The sequence below is a fragment of the Corvus kubaryi genome, unplaced genomic scaffold (genome assembly GCF_017639235.1).
Source record: "Corvus kubaryi isolate FWS band 111438036 unplaced genomic scaffold, C.kubaryi_AGA036_p1.0 37385, whole genome shotgun sequence".
Taxonomy (NCBI): Eukaryota; Metazoa; Chordata; class Aves; order Passeriformes; family Corvidae; genus Corvus; species Corvus kubaryi.
Window position 1 is genome coordinate 21,040,562 of NW_024581127.1, and position 15,315 is coordinate 21,055,876.

At 36.7% G+C, this 15,315-nt stretch overlaps 1 protein-coding gene across 4 annotated transcripts in view; it reads right to left on the reverse strand.

Moving 5' to 3' along the window:
• Positions 1-15,315, reverse strand: part of CSMD3 (CUB and Sushi multiple domains 3) — a 613,333-nt gene that overhangs the window by 525,864 nt on the left and 72,154 nt on the right. For all 4 annotated transcript variants that reach the window (XM_042035930.1, XM_042035929.1, XM_042035928.1 and 1 more), the window contains exon 2: positions 4,918-5,140. In XM_042035930.1, coding sequence (XP_041891864.1) covers positions 4,918-5,140 — 223 coding nt within the window. The remainder of the gene's footprint in view (positions 1-4,917; positions 5,141-15,315) is intronic.

Here is a 15,315-nt window from a genome sequence, read left to right on the forward strand (position 1 = left end):
ACATGGTTTAATTATGGTTTCCATGTGACTTTTCAAGGACTGACCTGAAAAGTACACAATGAAGAACTTGTATAGTTCGGTCCATATCTTTTGCTTTATAGGCAAGTATTAAATAATTTTCTCTGGGATTCTTTTATGCAGAATCAGGACTCTGAGGAAATCAATAACCCTTCCTGGCCCTGACAAGCCTCAGCTGTTGGCACTGCCACCTACCATTGTCCATGGTTCCTGGGCCTCTGTTTCAACCCACCCTGAGGCATCCAGACCTGCTGCAGCTCTGTCCCTATCCCTCCCTCCTGCATGAGCCTCTCAGTCCTACTCTGTGGGGAGCTTAGCTGGCCCTGTTTCCTTTTGCTCACAGCTGCACTGTCTGGAGGGACCCTGGACTGGTTCATCACTGGCTGTGTGGGGTGCTGTGTTGGACCCTGTCAGAGTCCCAGCTCTGCTCTCCATGTGCAGCCCCTGCAGGGCTGTGCCTCACAGCACAGCCTGAGTGGGGTCTCCTTGGCTCCCAGCTTGTGCCCTACATGGAGCAGCTCTTTTCCTGCCACTCCCTAAGATAAGGCTAGTACAGTGAATTATTTGCAGGTTGCACTAAAGACTATTTTCATAACACGCAAAAGGTATCATCAGATGACTCCAACTGGCTTTGCAAAGCAGTTGATTTATGAGGTGTTTTATCGGTTCAAGCATACCTTCTGCTAACTTCATTAAATCATGGGATTTCTTATCACTAGTGCAAACAAAATCCTTTTTTCTCGAGCTGGGCACTCAGAAAACTGAAAACATATTATCAGCTTAGCTGAAATGGTTCATCTAGTACCACATAAAAATAATGAGAAAGACAGAAATTTGGAAAAAATTGAACAGTAGTCTTAATCTGGAAATGCAACTCTTTTCTTCTGAATCGGAGTTGGAAGTATTAGCTACTTACCAAAATAAGGTCTAGACAGTGTTTTTAAAAGCAATCATTTATTTTGAGGGGAGCTAGTTGTATAAATGTGAAATAAAAGGTACACAAAAATCACAAATATGCATTGGGTGGGCAACAAGAAAGCTCTAAAAATAGACGGTGTCTGTTACATGACCCGGCAATACTCCTAAGTATGAAATTTTGCTGGAAGCTTGGCTCAAATACAGGAAGTAAAAATGTCTTTCTGAAAACAAACTTTTTTTTTGTAGGTAATTGCAAATATGATTTATGAAAAAATGGTTTTTTGGCATAAATTTCACTGTGTTAAGCTATTTTGTATTTATAATTTGAGGCACAGATTATCACGTGAAATACACTAAATCAAGTATACACAGTAACACAAAGATGCAAATGAAATACTGACTGCACTTTGCATAACGGTCATGTCTGACATGCTTTTTTTCGATTTGTTATTGTTTAGCTGCCATTTAAGTGCCAGGTAAATCAGTTAAAAGCTGAGGACATTCAATTATGTAATTTCAACAAGATTTAATTCTGAGGAGATCAATTAGATGAAGTACAAAACTGGACAAGGAGGGAGTCAAAGGTGATGAGCTTCACAAATAGTCAACCCAAAATCATTTAATTAATATAAAAGTTATTCCACAATATCAAAGTAAAAAAACATAAGTAGTGACTTTGTCTATCCAAGACAACCCTTTAAGCTGTCTAGTTATATATTTTTTCAAATACACATGTGTAGTCCCCTGAAAATATTTGTCTGTTACAAAATTAAAGGGAGGGTGACAAGTATAATCTGATTACACTTTCATTAATTTCACTAAGTAAAATGACAAAATCCATTGTCATGCTAGAAGAATAGTTTCCACAAGCAAGTGCACCTCAGTAAAACTTCACTTATTTGTAAAAAGAAAACAATGGGAAACATCACCTCACTAATTACTACAGCAATCTGAGAAAATAAATGTCATCATGAAAGATTTAGTAAAGCTTGCAAAATTTCACTATCATGCCTTCTTAATTTAAAAACAAATTCTCCACTCATACAAATGTGTACTATTCTTCCACACCCACACTCTGGAATGTAGAAAGATCTTGTAAATCTTGCAAAAGTAGTCTATTTCAAGCCCTATATTGAGGCTTAATCATCTTTTCCTTTTTAAGTGCTGACTGATTCTATTCTCTTCCACACAGCTTCTTACACTGTTCTTCACCAGAATCTAATGGCATCCTAAATAAAAAATACTGAAAATTTTAAGCATAACAGGTTTCCTTGACTTTCTTCTAAAACAACATATTCTAAATCTCCAGCATTGAAGAATTAGTTCAATTTAAAAAAAATCTCGCACACATATATCTATAAATGCATATATAGCTATCTATATAACCATGTATTCAGATACTTATACATATGTGAGGGTACATGTGCACACAAATATATATAAACCTTTTCAGCAGCTTGAACAAGACATAAAGAAAACTAATTCTTCCTTTGCAAGATATTATTTTCATCTTCCCTTTACCTTCCTAACTATCTTCACCTGTTTTCCCCGATGCTTATTTAAACTGTAACTCGGTAAGGACCATTGGTTCCTAACTGGAATAATAGTTTTGTTCTTTTGCATTTGTGTACAGCAATGTTCACATACTCCTTGAGATAGCAACTTAGAGTAGATTCACCAACAGAAGTCTTGACTGACAGTGAGGGTCTTTTCAGGCTCCTACATTTGAGAAAATCTCAGTTTTATCTTTCGAGGAGTGAATAGAAAGGAGAAAAACTTGTTGTGGAAGACAACTCTCAAATCTTTCATCTAAGGGGTTCCCTCTTTCCTGCAGCTGATACCAGAATTGCATCCAAACACTCATGGAACAGGAAATAGAAATGGAAACACAGTAGTACAAAAAAAACCAATTTCATTAGAGATGCGTTTCTCCATATCTGCTGACTGCTAACCATTTAAGAGAATTTTTATCCAGCACAAATTTGAGACGTAGAATTTTACTTTTCTAGTTTCCTTGTAGTACCAAGTTACATTTTCCTTTTAGTGAACCGATGCCAGATTGTTATGCAATAGTTTAAAAAAATCATTACCAGTTTATCAACACTTACTGTACAATATTATGAAAACACATCCCTTTCTTTGAGCATCATTATGCAAAGTAAAATTAAACTGGATGTTCCCTGATTAGGAACAGGTATTACAATTCTTTATGGCAGAATAAAATCATGGAATGGCTTGGTTCGGAAGATCACCTAGTTCCAACCCCACTGTCATGGGAAGGGGCATCTTTCGGCATCTTTCAGGTTACTCAAAGCAAGGGCTTTTCTGGGTAACTTGTTCCAGTACCTTACTGCACTCTTTATACAGAATTTCTTTCTCATATCCAACCTTAATCATAGAACCAGAGAATTTTAAGAGGTTGGAATGGACCTTTGAGATGATTTAGTCCCAACACCCCCAGGGACACCTCCCAGTAGACAAGGTTGCTCAAGGCTTTATCAAACTATCTTTGAACACTTGCCAGGGTTGGAGCATCCTCAGCCTGTTCCAGTGTCTAACCATCCTCATAGTAAAAAATTTCTTCCTAATAACAAACCTGAATTTCCCTTCTTTCAATTGCACCCATTCCCCCTTGACCTATCACTACAATTCCTGATGAAGAGTCTCTCTCCAACTTCACTGTAGGCTCCCTTCAGATACTTGGAGGTTGCAAGTCTCCACAAAATCTTCCCTTCTCCAGACTGAACAGCCCCAGTTTTCTCAGCCTGTCTTTGTAGGGGAGGTGCTCCTATCCTCATCTACGTTACTGGTTCATGTCCAGTTCTTCATCTACCAATATCCCCAAGTCTTTCTCTGCAAGACTGTCCTAAATCCCTTGATCCCCTAGTCACTATTGATACTGAGAACTGACCAGGATGTTACACTTGGCCTCACTGAATGTCATGAGTGTCGCCCCAAGACAATGAGGTTCTCATTGGCCCACTCCTCCGGCCTGTGGATGCCCCTCTGGAGAGCATCCCTCCCCTCAAGCAAATCAAGTGCACCACTCAACTCGGCACCATTTCCAAACTTGCTGAGGGTGCACTCAATCCCACTGTCCATATCATTAACAGAGATATTGAATAGTATTTGTCTGAATACAGACCCCCTGAGGGACACCACTTGTTGCTAATTCTAAGTAGACTTTAAGCTGTTGACTGCAACATTTTGGGTGTGACCATGTGGCCACTGCGTTATTCATCAAACAGTCCACCCAATCAAGTACAAATCTCTCCTATTTACCAGCAAAGATGTTGTGTGGCCACGCCAAAGGCCTTACAGAACTCTAGGTAGATGACGAATTGACATACAGAAGTCAAGGTAGATGATAGTAAAGATAACTAGCAGATATATGACTAATATATCTGTTGCTATTGTAGAATTATTGTGTATTCCATAAGCTGCAGCCTTCCAGAATTGAACATTTGGGCTAAGATTCTGAAGTAGGCTCTGATAGAAAATGTTCTGTGACACATCACACTCTTGATATTTAAAAACTTTTTTTTCACTTTTGTAATCCCTTTTTGTTAGAAGATGCTCATATACAAACACACACAGAAGAGTTACCTAGTCTATCTTAATATTTTCCTGATTTTTATAAAAAGCCTCCTGTTGACAAGATTACAAAAGTTCCACTGCTACTAGATCATGCAAACTGCGACCTCTACAATCTCATATTCACTTTACATTAATTTATCCATGCTCGTATGCTTGATTAATTACATTTCATTGAGACAACTTTTATGAGGGCTACATTAATTTCAGCCCATACTTTAACTAGAATTAAAGCACATGATATACATTTTGACACCTATGATTAATTAAAGGAAGTGCACCTTAAAGACTAAATGAGAAAGAATCCATAATAAAACATTAACTATTTTATCATATATTTTTTAATATATTAGTACAAGTTAAATTGTAATAATATTTATTATTTACCTTGTCCTAAAGTTTGCAGGGTGAGGATGCCCATCATATAATGACAAATAATCATATTCTTCTTCTAGAGCAAAAGACTGAAAGACGATCTGTATTCTGTTTCTTTCTTCTGCTATAATAACCCAGGTACAGTTTGCACCATTTGGATATCCATATGGGAAGCCAGGGCTTTCTATAGTGCCATTAAGTCCTTTTAAAGTTCCACCACAGGTATAAATAAATCCTAAAAAATACCAAGGAAACAAAAGTTAGTAATCTGTTTTTATATCAACCTTCAACAAAATACATCGTTAGAGTTCATGATTTCTGAGAAAATATCAAAATGCTTCTTAGCAAGTACTGCATTTAGAAAGGTAAACACTATGTTTTAATACAAATGCTGGCCACTTAATGCACAACAACCCCACCCACCTAACAAATGTGTTTTCCATACTGTTTATCTAAAGACATATGGTAGCAACTTTGAAAATAAATATATATAACAACATCTATGACTAAATTTGTTTGCCTATGAAGTAAGTATTCACATCAATTCCCTTTTTTTTTTCAAAGGGAAGAGTAAATGAGCCTCTTTGGATACAGTTCTGATACAGGTTAAACCAGCTAACTTTGTGCTTTTCCTCCATGCATTTTGGCTCTGGAAAAGGCTGGAAGTCTATTTACTATGAACAAGCTTTTCCCAAACAATAATTCTGGGTTATGAAACTCTGTACTTAAGGGCTCAATCTGAAATAACCATCTGTTGCATCATTATATTATCTCATGTAAGTATTAAGATTAACAGTTTACATGTTTTGACTGACCCTACGCGGATGTTGTTTAACTAGAGTGATCAGGTAGGGCCCCAGAGCTTCTCCCTCACACACCACATCCACACCCCGGCCTCCCTTCCCCCGCAGTGGGATGGAGGAGAGAAAGAAGAGTAACAGTGAGAAAACTCGTGGGTTGAGACAAAGACATTTTAATAGGTACAGCAAAAGCTGTGCATGCAATCAAAGCAGATGAAGGAATTCATTGGCTGCTTTGGCCGGCAGGTGTTCAATCACCTCAGTAAAGCAGGCCTACACCAGGCCTAATGGTTACATGGGAAGACAAACACCGTAACCCTGAATGCGGTCCCTTCCTCCTTCTTTCCATCAGCTTTTATCACTGAGCATGCTGCCATATGTTCTAGAATATCCCTTTTATTAGTTGGGGTCATCTGTGTCCCAGCTGTGTCTCCTCCCAATTGCTTGCCAACTCCCAGCAGTATGAGTACCAGAGGAGGCCTGGATGGTGTGTGTAAGCACTGATAAAATGTTCTTGTGTTATAAACATTGTTTTGGTCACAAATAATACATAAGACCATAGAGTCTCTCATGAAGAAAATTAAGTCTATCCCAGCCAAATTCGGTATAGTGGGTCAAAGCTGAAAGGTTGCTCTGCTGACAGATCCTTTTTAAAATGAACACCCTCAACTATCAAAAAATTACCCCTACATTCAAACCCTAATTTCTCTTGGACTATAAAAAATTTAGTTTTTATATAGAAAATCCATTTTCTGAGAAAAATAAGAAGAGAATAACTGTAAAAAGGTCTCTCCCAAGGCACTGTGCAGGGTGGGTACTTTTCTATGCTTTTGTTTCAAGTTCTAATGCTGTTATGGTAGTTAACTCTTTTGGGACCGTGGGATATTTTTTATTTTCCACCAGCTTTGTAGTCTGACTGTAGGTCTACATCCCCTCTCCAGGCTTTCTGCTCTCTTATTGCTTAAATATTAGATCAGCTTTCCTGCTTTTCCTTTTGCACTCCCAAATCTTCTCTTCCCCAAGGATGCTCAGAGCAAGCTCCCTCTTCTAGTGGAGAGATTTCATCTGAGAAAGCACAACGCACTGAGTTCCTCTTTCACAGAAACATGATATACATTTCATAACAAACTACAAACAAACAAATCAGATGCCAACTCTTAAATTATACACACATGTATATATTTGAGCTCATTAAATCATCTTCTTCATGGCACATTCACAAGCTTGTCTTCGCATTGAGCATTTAAATGTACAGAGACCTCTTTCCCTGAAGTACTAAGCAGAAATCTCTTGAAATTTTACACTTTACATTGCTATGCTGTAAAGTAACTTTTTTTGACAACAGAAGAGTGCCATGTACAATATTTTTACCTCAGCTTTTTCGTATATATTTCCAAGGGTGAGAAAAGAGGCCTCTTATGAAGTATGACTACTCTTTTAACACAACACTGTATCATAGATATATAGGACAAAACAGGAAGGAAAGATCCTCTTAGAAAGTAATTAGGGATTTGTTTATCTCATCTGACATGTATAGCAAATTTTACCTTCTGCTGCAAATTAGCTTAGAGAATTCATTCTCATATCAGTGCCTGCACAACTTTCATTGTTAGGAGCCTGTTTTATTTATCACTTTTTGCATCTCCCTCATATACTGGAACTATTTTTAAATCCTCTTTATGTGTTATTATTTATTATTTAAGCTCAGATGTTTTATTTAGCACTTTAAAAGTCTTTTGGAATACAGTTCGTGCACAAGTCACTTTAGAAAATCAAACTATAAACTGTTATTTACTCATCATAAGATCTACATCCTCGAACTTTAACACTTCCTACCAAATAAAATCACTGGAATAAGTCTTATTAAATAGCTCTGTGTACATATTTATCAATCTAGTTTTTCCTAGAAATCTCTTGCTGAGACCTACTTCAATAGAATTAGAGAAGAAACTTAGAGAAAGACTTGAAAATTAAATAGCATGCACTGTTAATTTTCATGCATCTCTCCAGACCGAGTGTGGAAAGCACAGTGTAAACTTTGACTCAAGATCATAGTAAAGCTCCACAATGCAGAGCCTTTGTTGCTGTACCTATTTCATAAATGTTTTCAATTACATGTGGGCTATTCTGTTAAGTCAATACAAACTATAAAGAAAAACTCATCTATAATAGGTCTTCTGATACCAAAATAAAATTACATTTAAAAAACCCAAAAAAACCCAAAAAAACCCAACCAAAAACCCCAGAGCCACAACTGTGAGTGAACAGAGCCCTGTGAGACAACATGCTACTTATTAAGCAGTGCAATGCTTCATATTCAGTCCAATAATTAGTCCTATTCATATTTAGGTATGAAATGTAAACATCCATGACATATAAAAGTTCCAATTACTCCTTTTATTCCATATTCAAACTGTAACAAAAGAGAATTATTCATATGCTGCAAGATGATATAACTTGGATGTTCTTCAGAGATGACTAGCAGAATGTAGCACAGCTATGCACGTGTCAGAATATACAATTTTAATTCCAAGATTGGAAAAAAAAACCCAAATGAACCAACAGTGAAGTTTGATTTTGATAGGTCTACTCTTTTTTCTAGAAAATAAAAAATCATGCCAACAGGATCCATGTGCACAACACACACTTTAATCTCTGCTTTCGTATGTTAATACATTCTGTGATGCTCTTCACCTTGGCAGTCCAACTTGGGTATGATCAAAATAGGCAGCGTGCATTAACTGACTGGTCTGATCAGATGTGGAAAACATGACATTTATTTTCAAGAGGTAAAATTCATGCTGAAATAACTAGTAGCATATACTGTGATCTTTTTCATTTAGATTTCAGAACCAGCATTCCAAGCAGAATTTACCTGCAAACTGCTTTTCATTAAAAGGAAGGTTTTATTCAAAGCACACAATAAAGAATTTTGAAAAGCTTGAAGTTAGACTAGAAAAGAAAAACTCTTGTTGAAGTAAGTGTGATGACAACACCTCTCATGATATTCTCTTAATAGCTAGTATGATTCAAAGTTTCCATTGCATTGTTTTCTACTAGATTTTAAAACTCAGATGTTTAATTCTCATCAATTTTACATGGATAAATACTTCTTGAAATCAGAAAACACAGCTCCTCTTCCTGATTTCAGTCATCCTTTGAGTCATTGTGGGATTATTGTGAGCATCAGTAACAGCAGTTCTTAATACATTTATTCAACTTTCATTGCCTTCCAACAAAGCAAGTAGTACTTACATCACATCCATACCCCTTGCCCTTGAATGTCCCATAATTATACTCACTCAATACTCAACAAGATTGTCTTTGGCTTTTTCTCTTCCTCCTGACCATTCAATTATACTGTTTAATAACATATTTCCACACCTTTCACCTTCCAAGTACTCCACGCCTTTCATTAAGTCTTAATCTCCCTTGTTTAGTGTGTACTTTAATAATAGTCGTTACCAAAGATAATTGTACTGAGTCTGCATTGATTAACACACTTGTACATTTCTAAGTTACTTGTGTATTTCCTTTTAAATAAGTTTTTAATACTTGCTTTCTTTTATTTTAAGAGCAAACCAAGCAAATGGAAGATGATTTGTTCATATGCAGAATTTTTCTTCAGTTTCATTTCTGATAACGTGATCTCCTTTCATTTCTTTCATTTGCACCTATCTTAAAATACAGTCAACCCTATCTTAAAGTATTCCTTAGCCATGTCATTCATTTTCATGTCCCTCTTTTTTGTGCAATTTAACTATTTGCAAAATTATTCTTGTCTCCATAAATGGTAGTTCTCTTCCATTCAGAATACATTTACTTTATTCACTTGCCTCTCCTCATGTTCATTGCGTTTTTCTGAAACACCTTTTTCTGTTTGTGATCTTTGATTACCTGACTGTATTTGGCAGCAAAGAGTAGTTATTTTTCATGCTGACCATAAATCAGTATGGGCTGTTCTGTTAATTATTTTCTGGATTCACTTGTATTATCATATATTATATTTTCTGTTCACTTGTATTATCATCACCTTAGTTTTTATGGTTTCTCTATGTTCATCCTTTTTGTTAGCACTTCAAAGAAAGAGTTCAACAGAGACAAATTTCACAGTGATGTGAACGCATCCCTATGCTGTGAATCCTTTTCTTCTGCTATCAATCTTACCCAGTTTTGAAAAATATATACTCAATATTTATTTCTAATACTCTAATATTTATTTCTATCTCAACTTTAATTGTCCTGACATGCCTCACGCCCAGATCTTTGAGCCCATTTATAAAAATGAGAATAGGATGCTCTTACCAGATGTAATGACTGCATTTTACTTTGAAGTGTGTTTGAAATTTACCTTTTATCACTTCTCATCATGTCTTAATTCTCTTTAATTTATGCTTTTCCATTTCACATTATGACTCTTTTCTTCATAAAATGAGCCTCCTTTCATTAACTTTAACTTCCAATAAAACAAAGTTTTATTGACTTTTTCACATGAGTACAAATATGAAAGGTAATCATCTCCTTTAATGTACTGGGCTTAGTTCCTTCCTACTCTCCACCTTTTTGTCTTCCCCCCCCCAAGCGTCCAGCAGCTTGCATGTTTCTTTCTTATTCTACCGTGTTTTCATATGAAAAGACCGGTGACTTTTATACTAAGGACACTCACTGGTGTGCCTTCCTACCAGGACATTATAACCCCCTCTTTCTTCACGAGTCTCCTGTTCCCCCTGTGCTTGCATGGGAGTTGTACATACAAGCAGCAACCCTGCACCACAGCACACTGGCACAGAAGTACATTGCACCTGGGTATCTGTTCACAGTGGGGTGGGAATCCATGCCAGCCACAAGGCTTCAGAGCTGCTGCTATTTCAGAAAACACTATCTTGTATTCTCTGTGTCTGTTTAACTCAATACTCTGTACTTCAAAGAATCCTCACTTCTATCTCAGCTCCTTTTATAATGATCTTTCTACCATCTGAGAAAAATCTACATTTAATATTTTGCCTGACCACATAAAATTGTTACTGTCATATATTTTAAGTTCCCAAAGTAATAAAAACTTAGAATCATAAAATATTCTGGGTTGGAAGGAACCTTAAAGATCATATATTTCCAAACACCTGCTGTGGGCAGGGACACCTTCCTTTAGAACAGATTGCCCAACCTGGCCTTGAACACTACAAGGATGGAAAATCCAAACTTGGGGAACCCTTCTCCAGCATCTCACTACCCCCACAGCAAAGTATTTCTTCCTAATATCTAATCCTCTTTCAATTTAAAGCCATTTCCCTTTGTCCTATTACTACACATCCTTCTAAAAAATCCTGCTCCAGCTTTCTTGTAGAGTTCCTTTAGGTACTGGAAGGTTTCTATAAAGTGTCCCTGAAGCCTAAACCACTCAAATTCTCTTGGTTACAACTTCTTCTCTCTTGGTTATGTCTATCATTTTGGGTCGTTTTTTACTTTCTATTTTTGTAAATTATTCTTGGGGTTTTTACATATATTTCTTATTTCCTTGATTTTAGACTCTTTTCTTTAGCCCAAGGAAATCTCAGACCTGCTTAATAAAGCCTTATTACAAAAACAAACAAAAAACCACAAAAATCTTGTGTTTGTGAAGTGCATAAATAACATTGAAGAACCTCTCTGAATATCAGCTCATAGGGGTTCCAAGTAATTGAGGATTTCTTAACTAAATTGCCACTTTATTTCAATTTGTTCTTAAAATCATTTGCTTTCTCAAACAAGATATTTTGATGCCTATTCTCTGCACAACTTACTGGAAATCAGGATATTATGAAGTTTAGACACCATGAAATTTTCAAAAGAAGTTCAAGTCTTATCTGTGGTTTGCATCATTTTAAGGCTGTGAGAAAAGATAGTTATATTTTTGGCAAATAACTGAGTAAGGTAGATTTTCTTGCCCTTTGTCAAAGACTGAAATATTATATTTTATGACTTAAACATTTTCTTAAAGGACTTTTAAAGCTGTGTTGCAAAAGCTGAAGAGAGGACTACCACACCCTGAATGGGGCCCTGACTGAGGCCTGACACTGCTCGCTGACGAAGATAAGATGAAGTAACAACTCAGGGCTGGGGACACTCACTAAGCATAGGCTTAACACCTCCAAGATGAGGACCACAGCCCCAGGGCTATCAGCTGCCAGGCTTGAACAGACCTTCGAACCAAGGGGTGGAGGGAGGAGAGGCTTTGGGTATCTGGGAAAAGCCCCTGGTCAGAGGCACAGTGACTGCCCATCCTCCACTGTGCAGAGGAGCCCAGCTGAGGGGTCCTCACAGGGGGGGGAAGCTTATCCACAGCAGAAGGAGGTGACATGGCCCATCACAGGGCCCCCCTCAAAGGAGTGCCCAGACCCTGCACCAGAGCACCAGGGATGATGCAACAGACCCTCAGTGTTGCAAGGGACAGTGTCAAGCCAGCCCCTGCAATGGGCATTCCCACCTGGCCCAAAGTGTATATTAACCCCCAGAGTTCTGTACTCTTCGGCGTGTGGCGGCGTGGTGTGGCAGCATGTAGCGGTGTGGCCGGGGAACCTTCACCACCAGCAGACCAGATGGAGGGGAGCAACGAGACGTTGTTGGGACCCTCGGATGGGTGATATGCTTCCACCTAACCCCTGTCACCTCTCCCTGTTCCCCCACCTCCCACGCACACTCCTTTTTTCCATTTGTTTCTCTCTGTTTTCTCTTCCCTTCTCTTTGCCTCTTATACTATTAAATAAAATACATCCATTTTTTGGCAACAACATCTAACCTCATTTGGTTTTAATCTCATTTCTGGGGATATTTTGAACCTTCTAAGTTCTTTTCGGTTTATGCACAGAGACTTAGTTTGCTTCGCTTTTCTGGGATTAAACCGGATCGTAACACCCTTACATAAGCTCTAACAAGGTACCAAAAATTGCTTTTCCAGTCTTTTGGTAGGGTTGACTGGCAACTCTATAACTTAATCAGTGGAACTGGTACAGTCAAAAAGAAATGATCACTGTATATTATCACCACATTTGAAACACTTTCTGGAGCTACTGCTTTTCCTCCTGTGTGTTTCAGACACATTTTCTGAAAGAGGTTTAGAAGTATTACTTAGTCTTGTCTTTCACTTGTCTCAGTTTTAAAAACTACTAGAAGGACAAAAGTTTCTGTTCTCTCCTGTCAACATTGAATATGTTACTTCTTTAAAGAAACATAAGGTCTAAAAACCAGTAGGACTACTCCTGTTCACATGGAAGACATCCTGAGCGGAAGAAGGCTTAAATTGGAAAGGTGGCAAAATAAGAAACTGGATCTCATGTAACAAAAGTACCCATACCGTTTTTATTACATATATTGAATAAATATTTATTGAGACTGTTTGTATTTCTTGTTCTCCAACAGAAAACTGTTTGTCATTTCCTATAACTGCAAACAAAGAGGGCTTAACTTCAATAGTGTTGTCAGTCTTTGAGGAATTTTAAAAAAAGATTAAACATAAATCTAGCAACCTCTAAGTCATTCAATATAAGACTATCACCTTGACAGGAAAATAGAGGGGTTTTTAACTCGCCTTTAAGCATTTAATTACGTTGGTTTATAACTCTCTGACACAGAATAGTCTTCTGCTTCTATTTTAAAAGCATTGCTAGCACCACCACAGATGAAAGTCTAGTTTCAACAAAGTCAGCCGAAATATACCCAGGATTTTATGCCCAGTATGTAATTAACTTTCCTTCTAAGGATATTTCAATACTTCTCTCCTATTCCTCACATAATACCTCAATGCCTTGTAGACAAGGGATCTGTTTGAAAACAACTGCCTCCTTGCTCATTCAGCCAGATAAGGGTAATCTCTCGTATGTGACAAGCATCTGGGCAATAGAACTAGACATAAAAGCAAGAGAGGACATTTGGAATCTCATCACAGAACAAATTAAAAATACTCTCTGTGATTGAAATCCTGCCAGATTTCATACCCCTCATACATGCTAGCACTACAGACTTGCAGAGCAATAAAATTTTTTATGCTTGGGGAGAGTGTAAATAGATATTAAAGGGTTTTGAGGTTTTCTTAAAGATAATTTTGATTTCAAATAATGGAATTTCTCATCTCCATGACATTTGGCCATCCTGCTTCTCACTCCTGTGTTTAAGAATAAATGTTTTGAGCTATGACTTCCTTGTTTTAGAACTAATTGTGAAAAGTGCCTTCATTAGTATTCTGAGCTTGCAGTCTTTTTTCTGTCTACCTGCTCTTCCTGCAATTTTTCTACTTGAAAAGTGGAAAGTAACCATCATACAATCAGAAATTGCATCAGAAATCTTCCCAGCAGCCCTAAAGAGAACATCATATCTAAAGCATGTCTGAAAATGAATTCATGCAAATTTTGTGTTTGATAACATAGGAAATTTACTCTGTGGAAAAGACATGAACAGAGGTTCCATTGCAAAGATAAGTTATCAAAAGGATTATATTTATTTTACATTTCCTTTTTACTGTTCCTTTCTCTGCAAAGCTAACCACATGTCCAAAGATGTTTACTGCTCTTTATTTGCTGTCTTTTTTTTTACTCAAATGTGTGATCTGAAAAACTGTCAATTTCATAATTAAATTGTAATATTTGTAATGTTAGCTTGGAACTGTCTCCTACCAAGTCAAAATGACAGGGAAGACCACTCACAGAACACTATGTACTGACAATAATATTTTGAAATATTATGTTCTTTTAGAAATAAAATCTTAAGCTACAGAGATTTCCTAATTGATTATCAAATAAAATACCTTAGAGTAAAATTTTCATTTTATTAAAATGTTCTGATAAGTAGTCAGTTCTTTTCATGACAACTTCATTAAGACAATTGTAAAATACAACCACTTCAGTAGCAGGTAAAACTGTAGTTTCTAAAGTAGTTTATCATTTACTTTGTTGTAAAGTACAGGTCTTTGGGTCTCTAGAATATAAATAGATATATTTGGAGAAATATCTATTTCTCAAAATTGGAGAAATTTTATTTGCAAAAATATAAAGATTAAATTAAGTTGTCCATATCAGAATAATTAATTAACTATAGGGTAAAATTGGTAAATAAGAGAATTCTTAATTAAGGGAATTCAGTCACTTAATAAGGTTTTTGAAGAGTCTTTGCTCTTAGCAATAGTGGAATATAAGGAAATACCCTCTATAAAATAATGCTTGAAACAAAAGTAACTTCTGAAGAAATTAAGATATATTTAGTACTACACTTTAAAATTAAAGTTCAAATGTCCCATAGCACTAATTAGATTTCAAATTAATTGCAATGTGACAGGAAAACAGACAATATAATGCTGAGCTGAATTCCCTAAATTTAAAGCCCATTGGAATACACAGTAATCCTCTGTGATTATATACCTGGTTCATTAAAATCTAGGATCTGAGATATGGACCACTCCAAAGAGATTTATACATTGACATAATCTAGTGAAAAGAAAGGAGGAGAGAGGAGGAGAGGGGGAATGGAAAGGTAAGGGAAGGGAAGGAAAACAGTATATTTCCTCTGGTATTGGAAATCTTGCAGCAGTTTCAGGTAAGTGTCAGAAAAGACTATTGTAAATTTAAGTAGCCTGCTGAAATTC